This window comes from Dermacentor andersoni, chromosome 3, assembly GCF_023375885.2.
Source record: "Dermacentor andersoni chromosome 3, qqDerAnde1_hic_scaffold, whole genome shotgun sequence".
NCBI lineage: Eukaryota > Metazoa > Arthropoda > Arachnida > Ixodida > Ixodidae > Dermacentor > Dermacentor andersoni.
This window is the reverse complement of record NC_092816.1, coordinates 65,990,628-66,008,503: the sequence shown is the minus strand read 5'-3', so window position 1 is coordinate 66,008,503 and position 17,876 is coordinate 65,990,628. Positions and strand designations below refer to the sequence as shown.

The 17,876-nt window shown below is 47.6% G+C and overlaps 1 protein-coding gene across 2 annotated transcripts in view; it reads left to right on the top strand.

Moving 5' to 3' along the window:
* Positions 1 to 12,410, top strand: part of LOC126545961 (2',3'-cyclic-nucleotide 3'-phosphodiesterase-like) — a 28,636-nt gene extending 16,226 nt beyond the window's left edge. For both annotated transcript variants that reach the window (XM_072287190.1, XM_055062484.2), the window contains 5 exons: positions 1,389 to 1,560; positions 4,055 to 4,167; positions 4,887 to 5,220; positions 7,688 to 7,964; positions 12,041 to 12,410. In XM_072287190.1, the coding sequence (XP_072143291.1) occupies positions 1,389 to 1,560; positions 4,055 to 4,167; positions 4,887 to 5,220; positions 7,688 to 7,964; positions 12,041 to 12,125 (981 nt within the window). In that variant the 3' untranslated portion in view covers positions 12,126 to 12,410. The remainder of the gene's footprint in view (positions 1 to 1,388; positions 1,561 to 4,054; positions 4,168 to 4,886; positions 5,221 to 7,687; positions 7,965 to 12,040) is intronic.
* The last annotated feature ends 5,466 nt before the right edge of the window (positions 12,411 to 17,876 follow it).

The window sequence follows — 17,876 nt, the reverse complement described above, 5'->3', positions numbered from 1 at the left end:
TATAAGCACCGGTGGAGGCTTTTATGTCTGTGCGTGTCTCAGATTGCTGATGTCAAACGCAAACTTACTGTTCATCTTTCAACTGTATTCTCACCTGCTTTCCACATGGTTGGCAAGATACCGTTTCTCCATCGACGGAGTAGCACTGCCAGCCGCTGGTACATTGCCGGACGAGGACACTTTTCGGCGTCTTTTTCTTCGGCATTGCTCGGCAGACTTGCGACAGCTGCCGTTAAGAACGTGAATGCCAACGAAACTGACGCGTAGGCTGTAGTGGCTGCAGCGCTAGCCTAGCCTGGCTTTGTCTTGCTGCGTTACACTCTGGACTCGCTTATGTAACAGCGGTGCTGCACTGCTGCCGACACCAAGCGACGGAGATCTTCCAAGGGCGCCCTCTGGCGAACGATCTTTAATTTTTCTTCGTAAAGTTTGGCGAGGTTCTTTGAAATCTTGTCGGAGTATATTGAGCCCGAAAGTTAACAGATTTACTTGCATTTTTCTTTTTTGCAGAAAGGCGCTAACAGCGCGACAGACGGACTGACAAGGAACTTTATTGACGGTCCTGAGAGGCTCCGATGCCCCCTTTTCAGGGAGGTATCGTAGTTTCTCAGGACCATCAATAAAGACCTAAAAACGCGAAAAAAGAAAACATCACTAGCGCCCCATGCGCGTATTGTAGTTTATATCGCCGCATTAAGTGCTTCTTCGTTTCCTCCTGATCAACAGCTTATTTAAGCAGAACGTGTATTGGACAAACACACACACACAAAAAAAAAAATCACTATTAGGTGCTTAAAAGCTTATATAGGCGAGAACCTCGAAATAGGTTCTAGGAAAAATAGGAAAATAGTTCGTGCTTATTTGTTAAATAGGCTCGAAACGGACTCCAGGAAAAAAAAATAGGCGTTTTGCCTGAATTTGCGGTCTTTACTAATGAGAAACACGAGTCGACGAAAGGGGCTCCTCTGCCCGCCGGCGCATCTGTCAGATCCGCAACACGACGCCTTAAAGTTTTACGAGAGGCATTCCGTTACCTTTGGCAGGAGATGCTACCGGCGCCTGTGACAGAACCGAAGCCTGATGCTTCGCGCAAATGGAAAGGAGGACTTGCCTCGTGTGCTTTCTTTGTGTTATCTTTGCTTTCGTAAACGTGTACACTTCTGCGTATCCTTCATCTCTTTTAAAACAAACGTTTAGAGTATTGAAGTGAGCCCCAACGAGTACGCGTCGTTTCCTATACGATGCTCCTGCGTGCGTAGCTTCTCCGCCCAGCCCCGAGCTATGCGGGGCGGTCACCGCATGCGCGAAGTAAAATCCAGAGTTTTCGTAATGGCTTGCCCCCACAGCATGCGCAGGCTAACTGAAGTTGGGTCGTTCTCCGCGCGCAGGTTCTTACGGCGACGAACAACAAGGGTCTGGGCGAGCCGTACATCACCAACCGAGTGAGGCAATGGGAAGAGGTGTACCCCTTCGCCACGGGTTGGTCACCGAGACCGAAGGACGCGGCGCGGCTGCTGCTTCGATTCCGGCAGCTCAGGAAGATGCTGCACGAGGAAGACCGTAAGTGAGATGAAAAGCGAGCGGTTGGCTGTCCTCGTATATACATGTGGCAGTTTACGTAATACCGGCACCTATAGACGAGGGCAGAAACGCTGGTAGCGACATCTCGTGAGGCCTATTTACAACGCTATTGCAACAACGGACTATGCGAATCTAGCTCTCCTGGCGTGAGTGCGCGGGCAGCAACGTAATTTTAATACATTAGCTCTTCGTTATCATTTTTTCCTACGAAGGGAAGATTTGTGTCGCACAATATGCCGCCAGGGATGCAACGTATTGTACGAACAGCCATATAAGTATGCATTGTTATATGCTGGCGCAGGGAAGCCGCAAGGATACGTTTCGCCAGCATCATTTTTATTTTGAGGTTACTGGCCCGCCCGCGCTTATAGTTGCGAACCACGGCTTGCTCACGGGTTTCCCAAAGCATATGTCATCACGGCGGCCACGTGTATCATGATTTCGCAAAGTTCTTCCGGCGAGTGCAGCTAGTGAGGAAACTCGTAGCCCCGAGACAGACGAATGCACCGAGCCGGTTGTCCTGTCGTGGTCGACGAACGGAAGTGTCTCGACATGCTGTTGCTGGGACGTAGGCGACTTCCCGCCCGTGTCTGAGAAGACTCGCGCAACCATGCCGTTTTACGGCAGCATAGAACGCTCAGTATTTAGAGCCATGCATGTATGTAAAGCCGTATTTTTTCTCTTTCTTCGAACTCCCATCTAAATACACGGGTATGGAGAAATCGTTTTTCTCGGCAACCTCGGCACCGATTTCATCAGCTTTGTTGCATTCAACATGAAAGTGTGCTGAACGTTGGAAATGGGTTTTCAATTTATGTCAAATATATTTTTATTTGAAATATTGAAAATTTAAAGAAAAAGAAAACCCAAGTCCGAAATCAACAACTTTGTAACTCCGCAATTAAAAACGATGCCACAGTTTCGTCCACTGCACCTAATAATACATTTAGAGGGGACAAAATTGATGCATTATACACCACTCTGACATATAGCACTAATTTGTGAGTAAGACTTTTGCTAAACCCCCGTCAGCATTTTAAGTTTCACATAAACTGTAAGTCCGTATGTCACATTTGTCCGCTATAGATGCTCAAACGGCTGCAGTTTGCAGAACTGCGATATCTGTTTTAACGCGAGAGCGTTAAGGGCCTCCTGTCGCAGAACATCTTCCGCCGGGGGTCCGGCGTCCCGCATCGACCGTCGTTTCGGGTGTAGTTATTCTGGGCCACGCATACCCAACCACGCAGGCCCTCCGCGTAGCACAAGGAAGTTACTGAAGTGATTGAATTTCTCAAAGTAAAATGCGTCAGAAAAATCGTAAAGCACGACTTACACACAACCTACAGACATGATAGCGTCGAATTGTAACTTTAATATACGAGAAAACATAGTTCTGTTACGCTGAAACTGAAACAAAAACCCCTTTTAGTGCGATATCGTTTTCCAGCTGCCGTTTGAGGTCTGTCTTGGTAGGAGCGGCGCGGCCACTTCGGTTCTTTGCACACCATCAAAAAAAAAAAAAAAAAAAAGAACAGCGAAGTTCGCCTTTGTGCATTGCGTTCGCCGCCAGCGTATCCCGGGAAACATTACGCTTACATAAGCTGCAGTTGCCGGGAAGCGTCAGAAGTACTCGGGGATCTTTGAATGCTATCGCGTTCCGCTCTTGAAGGCGAAGCTCAAGCGTGCTTCAAATTTTTCGATGCAGAGTTACTGATTTATAAACCTCGGGCATCAAATTTTTATTTTTAGCTTACCGGTTTTCGGCAATTTTTGTGAACACTTGCAGGCAAGAAATTTTGCTGACTACATTCACTAGAATTGAACTTTCTCTATCAAATGCAGCATATTTCATTCCATACAATCCAACCGTCGTCTCATAAGAGCATTCCCGCGTTTTACATGTATTTGAATAGGGAAGTCGGAGTCGGCCCCGAGCTAGAGCCCCTCCCCCTCCTTTAATTGTCTGCGGTAATTCTGCTGTGCTGCTTACTTTCCACACAATTAACGATGGCGCCAGACTTAATGTCCTGTACATGTTCTTAATTTCGTATTGTACAGTGTCTGCGTTTGTGCACATCGCTCGAAGAGAGAAACTAATAAAATGCAGACGATACTACCCATGAACCTACAGTCTAAGGGTATGGGGGAAACAGAGGGGGGGGGGAGGGGACAGACGAGAAAATATACGATGACATACAGCGGAGCCAAAGTTGACGGTGTTGATGCAAATACGCTAGAGCTTGTCAGTGGATGCAGTGTCTTGAAGAAATAAAAAAGCGGGGAGGGGCTTCATGCTATCGGGCGCATTTGCTACCCGATATTTAATCTTTTTCATTTGTTTCGTTAACGTTTATGTTCGTTTATTCTCATCGTCTCAACTATAAAGTTTGTTTTTGCTTGTTTGTAGAATTATCTGCTGTGCGCTGCTTTTTTTTTATTTTTTTTTTTTTGTTCGCTGCTTTTCCCAAATCAGCCACTCTGGCCCCAAAAGACGTCGCCAGCAGTCACGTGTTTCCATTCTGCCTGGCGAGGGTGTGCGTCTTTGGGCGAATCACAGCGGAGGGCGATTACTGCAGCAGCGATAAGGTACGGTTCTTTTCGAAAGCTACCACGTCCGCGATTGTGTGACCATGATCCCACACGAAGCCGCGCAGTTGGGATTCCAATCACGTCTACACACTTCCTGTCACTATTGAGGGTGACGGCTCACCGTCCTAGACATTTCCTTCTTTTTCCTTTTCCGCATATTTTTCGTATATTTTTTTATCCCACCAGAACTGCCTTGAGAACTCCACGAGTGACTTTGCCTGGAAATTATATTTTTACAGAGAATGCTGGAGAAGGTTGCAATCCCTTTCCCGCGATATGTGCACATTACCGAAAAAAAAAAAAAACGAGAAAACGTTTTCAGAGCACGGGAATCGCGAGAAAAAAAAAAAGAGAAAAAGAAGATCGTATAAGTGGCCGACGAGATTGTGACTGTGGTCTACGCACCGCGATTTTTTTTTTTTGGTCATGCCCAAGCATTACGAAGGGCCCTTTAATAAACAGAGCCATGTCCTGGCTTGACCAATACAACGTAGCACAAAAGCCTGCGTAATCGGTGACTCAACTTCGCGCACGGATAGGCCCTACATTGCCGTTTTGTCTATCGTAGTGTGACGGACACACTAATGCAATAAATATAGCTCCTGTCACTTCTCTCTATTACCGTTTGATTGCAAGGGCTGTTGGTCTGTGAACGGCTGAGAGCGCTACGGCCTAGACCTGACCGCGTGTTGCAATTCGTCAACGCACGCTCGCAGGTGAAAGCAGCCTATGGGCGGAGCGACACTGTTCGCGTGTTCGGCTACGCCGTCACTCGAGGCTTCGTGTTCGCCATGGCGGAGCTCACCGAAGAGCAGGCGTCGCTCGTCAAGGGTCACGACCATGGTGGAGTGGGCGGAGCGGGCGGAGCGGGCGGAGCCGAGGAAGAGGAGGTGGATGCACTGACGCAGCGCATGTGTCTCAGTCTCAGCCCTTACAACTGGGAGGATGTCGCCTGCATCGTTGATCTCGCCAAGTTCGCGCCGGAAGAATGCAGCGCGGAGGCCGAGGAAGATGCTCTGCGTCATTCTAAGGACAGGATTGAGCTCAAGGGTAAGTTTTCATTTGATTTGATTTCATTTCATTTTATTACCTTAAAGACCCCATTCGGGGTATTACATAAGGGGTGGTTAACATGTAAACACAAGAAAAGGCAGGTGTTACATTGAAATACAGGTTTCAACAGTTTCTAGAAATTGTGAATGACATGTGATGGCAGCGACATTAATGGGTAGGTCGTTCCAGTCCTTGGCAGCTCGAGGAAAAAATGATGATTGAAAAGTGACAGTTCGTGTTCGAGGACGAGAAACTTGGAGTTGATGGCTGGTGCGCTGTGACATGCGTGAAGATGATGGCGTGACGTAAGGCGGGCGGCTTAGTGAGCTGTAAAAAAATTTGTGATAGAGAGAGAGCGTGGCGATACTTTTTCACTTCGTCAAGCACGTCGAGGGCGTCATTCATCGCTTGAAACTTGGTGTAGCCTACACCAATAACATTTTGTTTAAGATCTGGCAACCCGGTTCATCCCTGTGCAACGAATACAAACTACCGGATGATATTGAGTACGTGCTGTGTCACTGTCACCGTACAGTGAGCAGCAAACAAAGGCTTTCATCGACATATGTGGGCAAGTATATGCAGTCTAGAGATTTTTCGGGGACTTGGGACAAAGGAGGGGAGAGGCGTAATCCCAACCACGAAGGCCCTGCTGTTTTACTTGCACCCGACAGGTCTTGTAAAGACATTTTTAAAACTTTTGTTGTCAGTTGGGCTTATTTGTTTTTTGTTTTTTGTCTTCTTCAACTCTTGTATTCTTTTCCTCTTCATGCCATCGCAAACACCATCTAAAGTAGCAAGCTCTGAATTTAGCAGGGCTGACATCTTCAGCTTCTATTACACATGCACTCTTTCTTGCCTTGCCTTGATAATCCCAAAGTGTCGCTCACGTGGAGACTGCTTCTTTAATTTCATAGCTGCTCCACCAACTAACTTCATATCGTTGAGTGTGGTGTAGGCCAGTTAGTGAGTCAGGATTTTGGGAAGTTACCGCAAGCAAAACACGAGGCTTGAAGAAAGTCTCGTGTTTTGCTTGCGGTAACTTCCCAAAATCACATCGTTGGTTCACGACTGGCGCCTCTGTGCTGCGTTCACTGCATTGTTCTCGTGCATTGCGCGAGTGCATTGCGCGAGTGCATTGCGCTTTGGTGACGTGCTTGTGCTTTGTTCGAGTTCGAGGCGATTTTCCGTTGCTAGCTTAAAAACTGCCCGTTAGTAAAAGTTTCCTCTTTTTTTCATCGCTAAACATAAAGTTGCGTTCTTAGTGAAATATATTTAATGTTTTACTGTAAACAGCTCTTCTAAACAGCTTGTCTCTCAGTGATCTTAACGGCGAGTGTCATTGTATCAGAAAGGCGTCGTTTGTTTTGGGGTGTTCTTACATTTCGTTCTACATGAAGTTACATTATTTTTGGTCGGTCCAGCGAAAAAAAAAACAAGGAAAAAGAAGAAAGAAAGTTAAGTTGTGGCGTCTAACGTCTTTAAATCGCACAGTGGGTCATAAGGGAGAGGCCATAATGAAGGGCCCCGGAATAAATTTGACAACTTGGAATCCCTTAAAGTGCGTCGAATTTTATTTATTATGTAGATACTGCAGACCATGGTTAGGTCCAGGCAGGAAGGGCACAGCTAAACAAAGGCAAAATCGCAGCAACAAAAGAATTAGAAAATATAGTAACGATATAACAACAGATATATATATATATATATCAACACAGTAATATAGCAAGGAAGTATACGATATAGTAGCATGGAAAGAAAGATTGTAAAAAGAATAGATAGGTTAGGTTCAATGGGGTAGGCTAAATATGGTTAATGAATTCCAGTCATTTATGGTGCGTGTATAGGAAGCCAACAGATAATGAAGCTAATGAATCTATATGGGAGGCTATTCATAGTTTCAAATTGAAATGTAGAAACTATCTCATTCATTTCATAACGAGGGTCTCGATTTCGGCGGGTTTGATGCCTTCAGGTAGCATACCAGGGTTTCTCAGTCAGCTGCCCTCTCATAAAGTTCACCTACTACGCGGTGCCATCGGTAAAAAGAATGGTCCATATCCGCCGCGATGTCCTGAGTCACTCTGGCGAACACTTTCGCGGGTTACACAAACATAAATACCCAAGATTATGAACGTTGTAACAGCCGCCACCGTAGCGCAATCGGTAGTTCATCGCGCGTGTACTGCGATGGTGGTGCGTTCGATTCCCACCGCCGGCAAGCTTTTTTTTTGTCCGCTTTCATTTCCCTTTAGGTTATCAATTAAAAACTACGAATCACTTCTCCGGTGATTTCCTTGGCTTCATTATCTGTTGGCTTCTATTGCTTGATTAAACCTTCGAAAAAGCGTGGCAGCACTTCTTTGGTGTTCATATCCACCTACTCGCCCAGCCCTCCCTTTCCACGCGGTGACGCTATGAATGCGATATAAAGGCGGCATCGCTTAACACGTCACCTTTAAAGGCACACAGCCGTCGAGGATCACCATCATGCCCCTGGGCTCGGTGGAAGGAACTCAGTACAGCTACAGTCGAGCCGTCGGCGCCCCGTGGGCTCTGCTGGCTTCGAAGCTGCGCGCCTGGACTTCACCGACGGCGGAGGAAGCCGCGAAGAAGGTCGGAGACGTTCACGTCTACGCGGCTACGGAAACTGCGGACGAGGCCTGCTGCCTCCTGGTTGACGACAAGACCGTGGAGCTGGAAGTCGTCTTCACGGGCTACTACCAGCCACACACGACCACGTAAGTTTCGTCTTCTTAACTCTCGCGGCCGCCAGTGTGGCGAGATGATGTGGTCGTGAGCCTGTTTCCGCAGATACAGATACCGTGTGCAGATCTTGTCTTCGAACCGCGCAAAATACTTCGACGTGGGAGGGAGAGAGAGAGAGATACTTCATTTGACAACACACAAGCACTGAGGTGTGCCCTTATCCAGAGTGCATTTCTGCAGCCTTGATAAGAGTTGCTTGCCACGAAAGCTTCAGACAGGTCTCACGAGCGAGGTTTGCTTGCCCGGCCCCTGGACGATGGGCGCTACGCCCGATGTAAATCTAACGGGGGCTATATATAAACCGCGTTGAACGTGTCCAGGCTACTTGGCCGACGGCCAGGGAAGCCCGAAAGCGCGTGTCAGAGTTAGCTTCTCTGCAATAACGGTCTTGGACGTCCGTTCTTTTTTTTTTTTTTCTTTCTTTCTTTCTTTTTTTTTTACTCGCACATGGGTGCAACATGGCGCGTCCTTATCGTTAAGGATATGCACTGTTCATAACTAATGGCGCATAACTCAGAGTCAAGCTAAATTCTAAGGGTGACGCCTTACCTACGGACTGTTACACTTTCGGCATCTGAATGCGCTTCTGAAGATAGTACTGCTAAGTTATCACGTGATGCATGACACCCGACGGTACTACTACTGTATAACACGCTCTGGGCCGCCGCTTGTGACAGTTCATTTGCAGGTTACAGCATTGAACCACTACGAATTTTTTTGATAACCAGAAGGCAAGGTGCACAGCGCCGTATAACGAGGATGTGGCTGCGCTGCCGTCACATTTCGTGCGGGCTAAAAAAAAAAACACAACAAAAATTAACTGACTTGCTTTCTTCTTAGATGGGGAGGGGGGGTATATTCAGGAAGGATACACGTCGCTGTATTTTCAGTAGTTCGTTGGCAAATATAATTGTTCAGTGTTGAGAACAAGGAAGGGGGCGAAGAGCCGTGTTAGCATTAGCAATCTTATCGTTTCGCTTCTACTATGCGTGTTTGTTTATAAGCAAGCGTATTGCTTATTTGACCAGAAGGTTATGGGGGACGGGAGGAAGTGGTTGTGGAGTCTGACGGTCAGCGTCGGTGATAAAGCCCAAATGTTGCTCGCTATATTTAGAAATACTGCACATGGTTTGTCAAAACTAACGAAGCCACAGCGCGCGTGACCGAAGCTGACTCCGAGGTGCTGTTGTGCACATTGAACGTATATTGTCGAACTCGCCATCTCGTCAGCTGTGAATGGCTCGGAGGGCTTCCACTGCCTGTCCGATTGGTTCAAAACGCCGTTTTCGCAGAATTCGTCAATGTGGCGGAATTATACGGTGCCCAGAATAGGCGTCGTTCAAATCCATATGACTCTGCGACGCCTGTCTACGAGTGACAGATAGGGATCCCGAAGGTCTCCCCTTTTCTAGCTGATGGAGCCGGAGACAGTTGCAGAGCCGGTGCCTTGGCCACCGTATTTTAGACTGTTACTTATAATAGTCTACTTTACGATCAGTGTTGGTAACACTTCTTTCCCCGTGTTTAGGCGAAAAGTCGTTAAATGCATAATGATTTACTCGGAATTTTGCCTTTGTTTTTTTTTTCTTTTAATTCTTCTTAGACGCTTTCATTATTTCTTAAACTGTAGCTTTAAATGGCCTGGGACTGCAAGTCAGTGTTCTGGACGTGGAAAGAGACAAGTACCCTCGATCATCTAAAACGCTCTCAGATCTCAAGATTGTACTTCACTCGGGAAGCCACTTTGACGCACCCAGACGGCTCACTAATAACCACTTCGATACGTCTGTATATAGAAGCAGCGACAAGTGGGGTCAGGACAAAGTCCCTCGATTAATTTCACCTTGGCAATGTACTGGATATTTACGTTGCTATAAAAAGCTTACTAAAATGACGTAAAGGAATGCAAAAGAAAAGGCACTAAGAAAAGCCTAGGTTCTCATTATTAGGGCTAAAATCTCGCTAAACTGAGCAACTTTCTCTCAGAGTTACAAACAGGGCTCTCGATGCATTCACACTGCTATCAAGCTATGGAGACAGAAGCGAGCTCTCGCCCTTCGTGTAGCTTTAGATCTTTTGATTGAGGAAGTGGGTAATTCTAATCAAGTCAAAACGAAAGCTTCCCGATTTTTACACACACACCTACATGCTAAATTGCTTAGACACACACTAAAATGTACATAACGAGTTCCCCGTGACACCGGCCACATTGTGAACAAGGGTTCCTTGTGGAACCTGAAATGCCAACAAGGCATTGTTTAGGCTTCGTCAGTGACCCACTTTTTCAACCATGTGTTTGTCTGACCAGGCGGTATTCCGTGAGACGTCTGGCCTCACCTGTCAGCTATATAGTTCCAGGAATTTTCACGGGTACGGCAAGACACGACGTAATCGTGACCCAGCTTTACTGAGGGGGCTGCCTTTCTTTTGACGAACGTCATGCATGCAGGCTTGTTTATTAAGGCGAACCTTTAGTGGCTCATGGGTCGAAAGATCCGATGTCCGGCGTTATCGAAAAATTGACATACGGGAATTATGTTAACAAAATTAAACGGCACCAAAATTGAAGGGAGTTCAACCCACTACCATTAGCGGGGGTCGAACCCTCGACCTTTGGTGTTAATTAAGAAGTTAATTAAGCAACAGTTAAAGAAGGGAGAGTTTTTGGGAGGCGGCGCAATGTGGTGGCCGCTCCTCGCAGCAGCGGCGGCGGCAAAATAAAGGTACACTCAGAAAAATTTACACCCTTTGGGGCGTATCTTGTCCCACAACAATAATCGTCATCTGTCTTGCCCGCGTTTCCTTTCTTTAACGCTACGAGACCGGTTCTTCCCAGTCACGAAGGGCATGCGCGTTATCAGTGTGACGCAGCATTCTCGATAGGAAAGTAGCGAGCGCCGAGTATTCAAGAAAGGAAACGTAAGCAAGGCAGATGACAATTATTGTTGTGGGACAAATATACACCGCAAAGGGTGCAACAGTTTTAAGAGTGTATGTCGCTATCTTTTAAGTTTTATTCAGGGACATTAGTGAACCCTGCCTCCGGGAGATGGCGCGGCGACTAGAAGCGGAAAGGTAGAGAAACGACAAAAAACGGAGACGTGCAAAAGCAAAGTTGGCAATAGGGGATCGGAAAATTTGGTTGTGGTAGTTCATAGTGTTTTTTTTTTTTTTTTTTCTTGTTTAACCTAGGTAGGACATTAGGCTGTATAATAGCAAGAGCTTGGTGGCGCAACCCACCGCCCCGTTCCAAAGGGGACGCTCATAACATCCATCCGTCCATCCGAGATTCTTAATGGAAGGGTTGGAAAGCAGCGCAGTAAGTGTCTCTCAAGACGCGGAATGACGCGATGGCAGAGAACGCGAGATTTGTGACGCAGCGCTTAAGGTGACGTAGTGCGTAAGGACGGCTGCCCGCAAGTCCTGGTAGAAGTCGGAACCGGGTGTAAGGGGCGGGGGGGGGGGAGCCTGAGCCTGGAACCTTGTTGAGACGGAAGTGGCTGTCGAGCTGGACGAACCAGATGTTCGGCATGTCGATGTAGAATTCCCGGACACCCTACAACCGTGGGTGACGTCTGCCGGACCTCGTGAGGCGACGGTCACTCTCGCCTTGGTAGAGTCGGTGCTCCGACGCTGGCATGGCTGGGCTCGGTCGTCCGGGTCACCAATGTGCGGGTGGCGGCGCGAAGAGGTAGCCGACGTCGCCGCGATTATTTATACCGACCAGACATGGTGCAGCAGGATCTCGGGAGCGGCAGCTACCGTGTCCTCTCAGCTCGAGCGCGCCAGCGTGTTCTTTCTTTTCTCGCACTACCAACACGTGAGCCGTCTCTTTCTTCACCGGCTCTGGAGGAGATGCGCCGCTACCGTTAAGGCAGTCGAACCCGCGAGCCTTTGCAGGGAAAAATCAGATGGGACGGTAAGGATTGTCAAGGAATGTCAAGTGATTTAATGAATGTCTCGCGAGCGCGCAGGCTTTCGCTTACATCGGCTTCAGCGTATGCTAAAGTGACTGTCAACTCTTTTTCCTCTTTTGAACGCATCGCAGGCTGAGCCGGAACACCTGGTCAGTGGCGAGGAACCCGGTTGGCGGGAGACCCCGAAGGCGGGGCGGGTACGCTCGCTACTACTGAGCACGTGTCCAGCGCCAGGCTCCGAAGGCACGTCCGAAACCGTGACGAAAAAAAAAAAAAAAAGGAATGCAATCTGGAGGGACTCCGTGACACCGAGGCGCAACAGTCAACCGCGTCCAGTGTTAAGGACGTTCCGTTCCGCTATCATTGTGCAATTGCATAACCTTCGTGCCTTCACTGCACTTTTCTTCTTTCTTCCTCGCACTGGCGACCCGGCCAGTTCTTCGTTCATTTTGTATCAACCGTATGTGCCAAATAAAATGTGCTTTTGTCTTTTTTTTATAATTTTTGTCTGCGCCAAGTTGCTGGTAGTCTGTCGCTGTACTGAAGCGTTTGTCAGGAACATCTTAGAAGACGGAAGTTATGACGTCGACAACGGATTGCATATTTTGCAACGCCCAGTGCCCTTGGCCAAGAATGTGCGCTAAACCTTAGACAAAAATGTACAAAGAATTGTAATTTCAATCTTGAAAAGAAAAATATCTATGGGGCACACATATTATTGCGGATTTTCGAGATATAAATAAAGGGGCTGTGTATTGAACAAGTTTTGTCGGAGTTCAAAAAAACCGACACGCAAATACTACAGGTCGTTGCGCTTGCTTTGACGCAAAAAAGAAAAAGAAAAGCACAAGCACTGAGTGGCTACTCGGAAGGGTTACTTAAAAGAAGAGCAGAGCGGCTGGTAAAAATTGCTGCACAGAACTCCCAATTTAATGGCTCAACTCAAGTGCACTTTACAAACAATGTTGCACGTGTATAGAAACAAAGTTGCGTCCCAGTTATTGTGTTCGTGTTCTTTGCGTATATAGTTGTGGACTCATAATCACGGTACAACGCCCTAATTACTCTAGAGCGGCACAAATGCAACAAATAATTCTTAGCGGTGCGACCAGTTTGGAAGGAGCGCCAAGTACGACGTTCTGCTTTCGTGAATACGGTCGCGCGCGCGCGCGCGCGTGTGTGTGTGTGTGTGTGTGTGTGTGTGTGTGTGTGTGTGTGTGTGTGTGTGTGTGTGTGTGTGTGTGTGTGTGTGTGTGTGTGTGTGTGTGTGTGTGTGTGTGTGTGTGTGTGTGTGTGTGTGTGTGTGTGTGTGTGTGTGTGTGTACACGCGTCACTGGTGACCAGCACTGTGAGATCGCCATATGAGATTTCGGCGACAGGAATAGTCCCCCAAGCCATGCTTCGCTAGGCGCACGATTTGAACTGGTCGTACTCAAATTTATTGCAAGTAGGGCTGCAATTGGGGCAAGTTATATATTGCTTTCGATTGGCCGTCCACCTTCAATGTTGTCCCTTTGCATAAAAGCGCACAACCGAAAATAGAAATCTATAAGAAGTAAGAATGCAAACACATTACACGCGCGCACGCACACACACACACTGGCCCGCGCCGTGTGTTTGCGCGAGCGCGAGCCGCTCCCGTATAGGGCTTGCCTCGAATTCTGATCAGTGCTGTTGTGGTCGAGACAATTTTCGCCTAGACCTGGCTCGAGCCCTTCCACTTGCATGGGTAGCGTTTTTTAGGTTGACTGTTGGCGCTTCTCGTAGGGTTCGCAAGGCTCCTTCATTCCCTCCTGTCATTGGACACCTTTACACAGCATCGACTCACGTGCATTGCGTGCATTGGATTGACAGGCGTCCACAATGCGTTGGAAGTAATTATTTTTATACCCATCTGAGATGTTAACTGAGGACCAGGCCCGTTGCCAATATGCATGCGTACATTCGGTACAACCTGGTAGACGGTACACATCGTGGTAATCGCTGAGGCTCATACGTAGGTGCCTATGCGAAATACCGTCGGTAGGAGTTTCTCCCAGGTTGGCACTACTCGCGGATGTGTAGGGTCAGGGCCGAATTCTACGTGTTCCTGCTGGCCCGAGTAGGCCAGTATATTACCCGTTACGGAGCATTCCTCCGGATGGAGAGAATGGCGGGTAAAACCCAGTGGATGATATCTACAGTTATACACAGCTCGATTTGAGGTTGATCCGAACGACGCCGGCTTTAATCTCCTTTCGGCTGCACCGGCAGGTGTGGCAAATACCATTAGCGCGTATAAGGGCGGGGACGCAAATTAAAGAAATTCCACTGTAACGAAATTGCCTGCAGTTATATTCAGCTGGTTGCGTCTTAGAGTCCATGATGGCTGCTTCTTTCTTTTTATGTTGCTATGACGTCACCTGTCCGTGTATAAAACGGGTCGAAGACTAGCAAAATAAGAAAGAAGTGCGCGTGCGATCCTGATTTTAAACGAGCGTCGAGAGCCAGGTGCTTTTGATGAACGCCGCCAGTACCATTGACGCCATAATTTATTTAAGCGTGTCCCTAAATTGAGAGAAAAAAAATTCGCCGAATTATCTCTGAGTTGTGCTGGAAAGTCGCTACGCGTAGGCGTTTTGCAACACTATGAGCTATCGTGGCACTTACCGAAACGTCTTACTTTAGCCAGGGTACGCGTGGTTCCGAACAGTGAATTTTACCCATAGTGTGTAGTGGGCTTTTTCGTTACTATAAGGTATACTTGCACAACAACGGACCTTGACAGCCGAAATTCGGCGTTCACGTTCACATTGTGAGATTGCAATTGCAGCGCGATTCTTAAGCACACGAGTAATCTGATTTTCCTAACACGCTAGGGCCCTCCTCCTCGTCTTGCCGGCGTTCCTGAACAGAAAGCTAAACTGCGACACGCACTTGGTCGTCGCAAACACTTAGCAGCAATGGTTGCTGCAGCTCGGTCAGTTGTCGAAGCGTCGTTCTTGGCTTTACAGATCCGAGAAAAGGTACCGCGGACTGCCACGAAGCGCCTTACCTCAAGGTGCTACTGCTTGGCCTTTGGACCGACACTGGTCACCGCTGCCTCAGCGAACATCACGTGCCAGCGTAATCGACTGGCACAATCGCCTGGCTACCAGCGCCGATCAGCTACGCGGATTCATTACTAGATGATCACTTTAAAGGCGTCACTGGCAGCGATTCACTTACACTCTTAAAAAAGTTAACACCCTTTGGGGCGTATCCTGTCCCGCAACAATAATCGCCCTCCGTCTTGCCCGCATTTCCTTTCTTTAACGCTACGAGCCCCGTACTTCCCAGTCATGAACGGCACGCCCGTTATCAGCGTGACGTAGCATTCTCGACGGGAAAGAAGGGAGCGCAGCATTTTCAAGAAAGGAAACGCAAGCAGGGCAGATGGCGATTATTGTTGTGGGACAAATATACACCCCAAAGGGTGCGACTCCTTGAAGAGTGTAGCAGCAGTGGTTGCGGCAGCTCGGACAAGTGTCTAAGCGTCGTTCCTGGATTTCCACGTTGTTGACCGTTTCCTTACCTTGAATGTGGTTGGTTTTGCCGTAAACGATGCTGCTAGTAACGAAATGTACACTGTTTCTACCGACCCGTAACGATGCCTACGACCGCGGAGCTTGCAAAACGAGTCGCGGAGCTCGAAGCCTGGTCCGAGAAGAGGTTTGATGAACTCGCAAGCAAGCTTGCAGGAAGATACCAGGCGAAAGTCGAAGCATCCGGTCATAATATTGCAGCGCTGAATTCCAAGGCTGAGAGCTTAGTCTCGGGCTTGAACGGGCTAAATACTCTAGTGGAAGCCCTCTGGACGGAAAATGCCACTCTTTTCACGGCTAACAAAGCCCTAACAAAGCAAAATGAGGTCCTAACAAAGCGTGTAGCTGAGCTAGACCAGTACTCGCGACAGAACAGTGCTGAACTTAAAGGGATTACGTGTATACGCGATGAGACAACTGTAATGCGATAGTTACAAGGGTAAATACAGTGCATTGTCAACGACTCTGACAGGGACATTGTTCGTACCTGTACCAACCGAGGCTGGCGACCACGCGAATATAATTTCCAGGCTCTGTTCGGCGCGAAGAGAAACGAGAGTTTCTCAGCAAAGCTCGTGCGGCGCGGCTTTACACGACGGACCTGGGATTCGCTGGACCTCGAAATAATGCTGTCCTTGCGAATGACCATTTGACCCCCGAAAACAAGAGGATTTTCGCCAGAGCATCGTCGCTTTAAAAAAGAGAAGAAATGGCAACACCTGTGGACTGCCCATTGTGAGATCAAGGCAGTGAAAGCCGGGCTTTCCGCATATCTGCGGAAGCCGATCTCGGGTTTTTCCGAATGTTGGCGTGGCTTTACCTCGCGGCACCCAAGAAAAAGTGCTTTCATGGCTTCATATTTCTCCTCGAAAAAATCTTGCACCTTTCTCTTAAGTTCCCTGTTTGTCAGGAATCCATTTCAGTGCTAGAACCCTTAAAAATCATTATTATGAGATAGGAGCATTGTTTTTTTCACTCGGTCATTTTTTTCTTCATTTGTCTGTTCGAAACGTGGCTATCATCGGCTGACAAAAACATTTTTTTTTTGTTTCCCATGGTATGTTTCGAAACACTGTCACATGTTATCTGGAAATCATGGTGGTGTAGCCATGTACATCTCGTCATTCGTTTAAAAAATTTAATTATGGGGTTTAATGTGCAATAACCACTTTCTGATTATGAGGCACGCCGCAGTGGAGGACTCCGGAAATGTCGACCACCTGGGGTTCTTTAACGTGCACTTAAATCTAAGTACAAGGGTGTTTTCGAATTTCGCCCCCATCGAAATGCGGCCGCCGTGGCCGGGATTCGATCCCGCGACCTTGTGCTCAGCAGCCGAACACCATAGCCACTGAGCAACCACGGCGGGTATCTTGCCATTCCTTGAATATAAGCTCAGGAATTATCAAGTCATTTCTCTTACTAACTGAGAATCCACTTGGGCAGGAGTGTTGAATTCATCTTCTCGACCAAAAAAAAAAAAAAAAAAACCTTATCCTTGCCTACATCTACCGTTCGCCATCGTATCAGCGTCCCACTTCTGCGCTGAACTTAATACTCTCCTTAATGCAATCGCGCTTGAAAATAAGAGTGTTATAGTTGTCGGCGATATCAACATGAACATTCTTGACGCCTCTGATCCACACTCCAGTGAATATACCAACTGTTTTCAGGGATATATAGATATGGGTCGCTTATAAAGCTTATGATATGACTAATGTTTGGATTTTTGGATTGGATTGGATTTTGGATTTTTGCTTGGATTTTTGCTTGCGCAACACATATTTTTCATTTAAGGGATCATTCTACAGGCAGGTCTTTGGAACGGCAATGGGAGCATTGGTGTCAGTGTCATGTGCCAACATTGCTTTGGAAGCCCTCGAAGATAAAGCCCTCACGACGTTTCAGCCCACTCCAAAATTGTTCCTGCGGTATGTCGACGACTGTTTTTCTATTATCCGCCGCCAAGACGTCGTACCTTTTCTGCAGCACCTGAACTCTTTCCAAAGCACAATAGAATTCACCGTTGAAGAAGAAGTTAATGGTCGCTTGGCCTTCCTTGACGTTGAAGTCATGCGCACTGCATCCGGCCTTTCCACAACTGTTTACCGAAAGCCTACACACACAGGGAAATATCTCCACTTTGATTCGGCCCACCCCCTTGGACAAAAACGATCTGTTGCCTCCGCATTGTTCACCCGTGCATTCCGATTGTGCTCGACTACTGACGCACGCAGAGCTGAGTTGAAGAGAGTGACGCAGGATTTGGTCAGCAATGGCTACTCCGGCCAGATTATAAAGACTGAAAAAAAGCGTGCAGCTGAACCCCCTGTAAGGCCAATGAGAACAGGAAAACGGGCGTCTCTCCCCTATGCACGAGGCGTGAGCGAGTCATTATCAAGAA